Source organism: Dipodomys ordii, unplaced genomic scaffold (genome assembly GCF_000151885.1).
Source record: "Dipodomys ordii isolate 6190 unplaced genomic scaffold, Dord_2.0 Scaffold22, whole genome shotgun sequence".
NCBI classification, from domain to species: Eukaryota; Metazoa; Chordata; class Mammalia; order Rodentia; family Heteromyidae; genus Dipodomys; species Dipodomys ordii.
Genome location: NW_012267238.1, coordinates 15,531,951 through 15,539,277, shown reverse-complemented (window position 1 = coordinate 15,539,277; position 7,327 = coordinate 15,531,951). Strand labels below are relative to the sequence as shown.

General features: G+C 33.7%; 1 protein-coding gene across 1 annotated transcript in view; it reads right to left on the bottom strand.

Moving 5' to 3' along the window:
- The window catches only part of Tmem135 (transmembrane protein 135), a 229,500-nt gene that overhangs the window by 29,704 nt on the left and 192,469 nt on the right, over window positions 1–7,327 (bottom strand). The window contains exon 7 of the mRNA XM_013014094.1: window positions 6,075–6,116. Coding sequence (XP_012869548.1) covers window positions 6,075–6,116 — 42 coding nt within the window. The remainder of the gene's footprint in view (window positions 1–6,074; window positions 6,117–7,327) is intronic.

The following is a 7,327-nucleotide window of genomic DNA, read 5'->3' as shown; positions in this document are numbered from 1 at the left end:
AAGGGGAAACAAAGGAGGAGGCTACAATGCTTGATAAGAAATGTACTCATTATCTTGCCCATGTAATTGTAACCCCTCTGTACAGTATTTTCACAATAAAGAAATAAATAAAAATTAAAAAAAGAAATGTATTCTTTACCTGACTCTTTGCCTCTGTACATGACCTTTATAATAACAATAAATAAATAAATAAATAAAACATCAGCAAGGGAAAAAAGGTGCTAGTATCCAAATATATTCTCAAGTATCACCTTTAAAATAATACTTTCATCATTTTTATAAAATCTGATCTTACTTTCAAAATTTTAACCATCACTTGTTTGGCTTGTAGGTATTTTTAACCCAGGAAATATAGCACAGCACTACTGTGAAGCAATCCTTAGCTTAGGATCCATATTTAAGGCATTAAACACCTTAAAGACTTCCAAAAAGTAGACGAACAATGTTGGTCTATTACTCAATCACAAACATTAGATATTTTTCCTTAAAGTCTAATGAGGTACAACTGAACTAGTTTCTCATTTATAGTAAACCTAAATTTATAACATCATTTTGAGTTATAAACAGGGGCAGTGCATTAGAAATTACTTTAGTTACCCAGGAAAATAGAGGAAAATAAGTAGTTACAATAAGGTGGAATCAGGATTCCACAAGGATGTCCTTGTATTATTTCATGAGAAAATCTTAAAGACTGTTATCCCAAGATACTTAATTTTCTTTATAAAAGTTCAATATCCAAGAGATGATACCATCCTATTTTGCCAAAACTGGGCATTATTTTTCCAACAACAATGCAATGAAATATGTTAGCAATTAGTTACCCCTTCAGGTATCCTTTCTCAGAGTTTTCATTTCTGCTCTCTACATCTACATCATGAGTCCTTGCTCTAATAACGATTAACTAGAAAAGAAAGTTCTGGGCATGAACATGAGCAAAGTGTATTATATGTATGTGTAAGGATACCATTCAACCAGTAGATACTGCTGAAAAGGATATATTATATATAGATATCTAAATTTCACAATAAAACTTCTTGTACAATTAATTTAGATGAATTTAATAAAGAGCTAAGATTTCCTAAGAAAGTTCTATCACTTGAACTATCAAACTATTACAAAATATAGATAAAATAGAGATAAAATAGAGAATTCATGAACTAAAATTCTGGGGATCTGAAACTGTAACAAGCAAACTAAAAAAAGCTATTAGTATGAACAATTGAGACCCAACCTGTCTGGGCAATCTTTGTAAAGCAAATCTGTAAGGTGGGTCTAAAATGTTTTGTCACCAGATGTCAGCTGTGAACCTGGATTACTGTTAGTTTAAAAAATCATGTTTGTTTTACTTATAGATGATTGTGCATGGAGATTTTAAGATCTGTACTCTTTATAGGCAACAGAGACAGAACTAGAACAGATACTACAGTACCATATGCCTTTTATAATACTATTGTTGTTTTGGCCAGTGCTGACTGTCTCATGTTAGAGGTCACTTCACTTCCTTGGAGCCACTGTCCCTGCCTCAAGACAAGGTGAGTTTCTGATCCTTTCTCTGTGTCTAATAGCTCAGTAAGCCCCCCAGGATTCTAAACTCTATTTCAGCAGACTATGTTTATCCAGCACCTAGCACAGTGTATCACATATACTAAATATTTAATTCATATACACTGAATGAATGCACATAGTAAGAGCTACCATTTTCTGGGTTCTTACTAAATGAAAGACACAGTGGTACCTCTTTTTTTTTTTTTGTTTTGTTTTGTTTTTTGGATCCAGTCGTGGGGCCTGAACTCTGGGCCTGGGCGCTGTCCCTCAGCTCTTCAGCTCAAGGCTAGCGCTCTACCACTTGAGCCACAATGCCACTTCCGGCTTTTTTCTTTTTGTTTATGCGGTGCTGAGGAATCGAACCCAGGGCATCAAGCATGCAAGGCAAGCGCGCTAAGTGGTACGCCTTTTAAAAATATTAAATCATTTAATGCTTGTAGGTATCAGTTCCCATGAGAGTTAGTCACCATGAATAAGTATCCTGCCCATGAGCAATCAGTTGTCAGTAATTATTTGGACAAATATCTGCCTGACTTGAAAGTCTGGTCTCTCAGTCACCATTGATGTTCACATCCGTTTCAAATTATGGTAAGTGAGGGCTTGTCAGATGCCAGGATTGGTGTTTCTTCCATGATTATTAATGTATTATTAGTTGTCACTATATATATATATATATTATATATATATTATATATATATATGGACATATATATGGATATGGGTATATATACATAATCTGTTATCAGTGTAAATAATATATGCAAAGATATCAACATAGAGAAATATTCTTAAGGCACAGATTTGAACTTGCTAGGCTCATCTTCAGAAAAACTTCATAGGCTTTCAGGCTACTGAACTATATATTCAGTTTAAATGGTGTTTAGGACAGATGAGTGCATATGAATTGCTGATGTACATTACAATGAACTTCTGACCATTCTCCAAATAAATCAATTCCTTAATGCTACTCCTTTTATGAAGTATATTCTTCTCTACATTTGCTGAAATATCTGTGCCTTTATTTTTTGGCAGTACTGGAGTTTGAACTTAGGGCCTCAAGCTTATGAGGTAGGTGTTCTGCCACTATGCTACAACTCCAGCCCTTTTGTGGGCTGGTTGTTTTCAGGTCAATTCCAAGCATGTAACTGGATCATAATACTCGTATGTTTTATTTTCCACTATAGCTAGGATGACTCCTAGATTGTTCCACTGAAATGAAGTAACTCAGACTTTTGTTGAGGTGATCTGGAACTGTGACCCACTAGTAACATACCATGGCAAACTCCTGCTTGGGAAAAAGTCTTGAGTTTACAGCATTTAAATTCTAGTCTCTCACAGCATTTTATAAGTAATTCTATGTAATTTCATGCTTCCTTCTCTGTCTTTATTCTCATCTACAACCCAGGAAGAAACATTAACTTTAAAGTCTGCCTAGGATAACCTACATTTCTGTAACATTTAATACAATTGTAAATAATATTGTTTTCCCCACAAGACCATAAGTGCTGAGAACAAAGACCATATTTGACTCATTGACCAGTGTTTACTCAATGAAACAATGAATAGCCAAGTAGATACTGATTAAATCCTTGTAACATGCATGTAACATGTTAAGTGCTTTAGAGAAATAAGTGCTGCACAGAGTAATCTCTAAATTAAATTCTAAAGCTTTCATTTGATGTCTAATTAGGAGACATTAAATGAGGGCTCTTTCTAAATACTGATGTGTTGTGACAGAGAACTTTCTTTCTCAATGAATCAATGCATGTTTTAATGACAAAGTAATTATGATCTGCATAAGATGAGCACTTCCTTCAAGCATGCTACGATTGTATTCATTTAATTTTCAGAATGTGAGCATTCTCAAATAGATCTCACACGAAGTATATTTTCCTCATAGAAGTTTAATATTGCCAGGACATCATATTAAGTTTGACCATAGCAAGCATCTTTTTCCCATGTTTTGTAATTAATATTAAGTATTGTATTTTTAACATACTATAAATTTAAAGCATATGTGTGCAATAAAAGTCAGCACTGCCAAGAATGAAGAGGGAAAGTTAGGAAATTATGTCAGATAAGTCCTTTGGAAGTCTACAGGAATGACATACATTAGCCCATATTATTTCTTGACAGAAACTTGACAATAAAAAGTATATTTGGCTTTCAGTACTATTCTTCTGAGTATCAACTTTATATATCTAAGGGTAATCAATTTTTAATGTGGAGAATATGAAATAAGGTATGTTTAATAGAAGGAGATATACAATATAAATAGCATGACAATTCATAATACTAACAATTTTCTTTAACAAGAGTGCTAGTCAGAATAAACATTTTTCCAGAATATTTTCCTGTATCACAGAAAATGTAAGTGCCCATAGTTCAAACTAGTACTTTATTACAAATGAATCTGAAGAAGAGATATATCAGAAAAATCAAAGGTGTATGTTTTGTCTTCCTCTTTAAGAAAATCACCTTTTGGTTTTATTATTGACTTTTACTTCATAAAAGCTGAAAAGGTTATTTTTTAATAAATTCCATGCTCTTTAAATGAAAACCATAAGGTAGGAAATTATATTGCCCATTATGACTTAGAAAATGTTTGTTGTCGGTCCGGGAAGGTGACTCAGTGGTAGAGTGCTTGCATGCCTGAGGCCCTTGGGTTTGATTCCTCAGTACCACATAAGCAGAAAAACCCCGAAGTGGCACTAGTAGCTCAAGAGGTAGAGTGCTAGCCTTGGGCTGAAGAGCTGATGGACAGCGCCCAGGCCCAGAGTTCAAGCCCCATGATGAAAAAAAAACTTTTTAAAGAAAAGAAAATGTTTGCTGTTATAGTTTCTACAACCAAAGATTTTTTTTTATTTTACTTTTACTCTTTCTTTTATTTCTTTGCTTATTTACTTCCTGTGGTACTGAGAATTGAACCAACTGTCACGGTCTACTACTGAGCAACATTCCCAATTCCACATTTATAATCAATTCCACATTTATAATCACACAGGGAACTATTTCTCCCCACCCAAACAAATGTCCCACATTATGGCATCAGATTTTCTGCTAATAAGAAGCTTCTGTCAGACACTTAGCTTTTCAACACTTGGCCAGAAATGTGAGATGGAAGGCAAGAGGAAGAAGAAAAATATCAGTCACTAGGTCTTCATTTTCATCATTCTAAGTATCAAACCTGGTCTTCTTCTATTTAAACCTCCTATTATCACCCAAATCTAGTCATTATTTTGTCTATCAAACTGTGGTTCTCTCTTTCAAGGGCTCCAAATACTGTAGCTAAACCTATCTTCCTGAAATATGTCAATTACTACACTCAAAAACCTTCAATAGCTCCCTACTGCCCAACTTAGCACATCTATGTTATTTTTCCTTTTTCTGGTTAAGTCCTCTAATCTAGCCCTCTGCAAGCTACCAAAAAATATGCTTTAAGTTGAAAATATGAAATTTTCTTACCAGTGAAGTTAATTTTCTTACTCTAAGAATGACAACACAATGTTTAGCCTTCACCTTTCTACTATTATTCACTTCTACAGTGTTTGTCCTCTTACTTAGTTACCTAAGCTATACTTCAAATACAGTTTAAGTGATACTGCCTGTATAATTAACAGCAACAATAATCACTGTCAGGCACTGTTCTAAAACTTTTCCCTGACTAACTCATTTGATTCTCAGAATAGCCTGAGGAGACAATTACATGAAATTTCTCCTAGCACTGAAGAATAATTTTCCCCTTCAATACTCATAATAAATACAATGCTACTGATTTTCATTAGCTATCTACTGTATATAATTTGATGAGCAAAACTGGCAATAGTTATGATATAACCTGGAAGAACATGGAGTTGGAAACCTATATAATAGAGCCACAGGTGGGATATTAAATTAGTCAAATATTCTAAGTCTTGATTTCTTCATTATGTTGCATGGTTAAATAATACTCATGGGATGGTTGACAAAAATAAATTTTCTAAATGAAAAGGCCTAATTAGCTATAAAATACAGTGATAATAATGCTACCATTCATACAGTATATATGAAATGCCAATTATTCTGCTAAGAGTGAGCTCCAAGGCAAAATAAAAAAGCTTCTGATTGAATCCTTAAAATATTAGCAATAATTAAGATCAAATAAGTAAGTATGACTGAGTTAAGTCCTACATATAATCTGGTGCCACAAAACTAAGTACTTAGTTTGCTGACAATTGTTCCTGTGCAGTTTTGTCTTTCCAAGATCATTGAAGAGAGTTCTTATCTTTTTTTGCTAACATCAGGCATAAAAGTCGAACAACAGGCCCACAATAATAGTAGTTGATTTAATGATATTGAGAGGAAAAAGAACCTAGTAAATTACTCTTTGAATAAAGTATATTCAAAGGCTTGGCAATACTACTGTGACTTCTAAAAGTGTTACCAACTGAAAATGCGTCAATAAATATTTATTATAATCACCCAAAATATTTGCTGTCTTAAAATAGCTCCTATTTGCTCCCAACATAAAGACAAATAAAATATACTTACCTAAGTGCAGAAAATGTAAATCCTTTCAAACCATCTTTACATCTGAAACAAAAATTTACAATCATAAAATAAATGTTTTAAACTATAAAGTAGCATATTAAACAGTCATTTTTTCTTTGTGGTAATGATCTAAGCTTTGAAAATGGTCAAACAAGCAACAGGCAATAAGCATGCCTTACCATGTCATATTAACATAACTCAGGGCTCAATTCTCACATCTGCTGAAGAGACTTATACCAAACTTCTAAAGGCTCCACCTGGATTTACAATGAAGACTGGGAGTAGAGAACTATTCATTCTACCCAGTCCCTGGGGGAGCAATTTGTTCTGAAGAAAAAGGCCACATACACTTGCTGGGGGATTAGATATAGGTCACTCCAGGTCCAGACTTCTCTCTTCTTATTAATTCAGTGAATGCAGAGCAACATAGAATTGGCAGGCACAAAAGACCTTCAAGTTCAGATCAAAAGTTTTACCTTCTGATTAAGGCAAGGAGAAAAGCTAATATTGAATGGGGAACAGGGATCAGCAGAAAGAAAGCATTTCAAATATAAACAGTATTTATTTAGTGCCTACTTTTTGCCGGAGAGTTTGGGAGCTTGGGACCTTTATGCTCTGTGCCATTTACTCTATCACAAATCTATGAATATATTTTTCTTCCATTTTGCAGCTACACAGGCTCAAAAACTGCAATAACTTTCCAGAGATGATAAAGCTAAAAGTGATCAGAATCAGGGAGGTTGAGAGATCAGACTTAAAAGTCATTATTTATCCCTTGAGTTTGTATTAGTTTTAATTGAGAAAAAAGCAAATGATAATTAAAAAGAAAAAAAAGAAATTCAGATTTGAATGAACTGTTTAAGTCTGATCTTAAAGTAGGGCTATTACTAAGACCCAATAGATCATTGTGAGGTGATTAGAACTCTAAGGAACCTTATATAAAGGGCCTTTGTGTGTTATCAAAATCTCTTGAAGAAAATATATAAAGATTAGTGATAGAATGTTCTAATTTATATACTATTTCACCAAGTTTAAAGGTCTTCAACCAACTATCAAAAATAAGAGTAGCTATGCCTCAAGTGGTAGAATTAGCTTTGAGAGTAGGAGGGGGAGAGAAGAGTCTATCTACCCTCAAATATAATTGGACAACTCTTTCTTTTGTATGCAAGGTCACAATAAGAAAATAAGAAAAATTGCTCTTATTTTTAAAAAGTCTGTTTTTACTGAACATGATACAGAATCTCAGGAAAAAA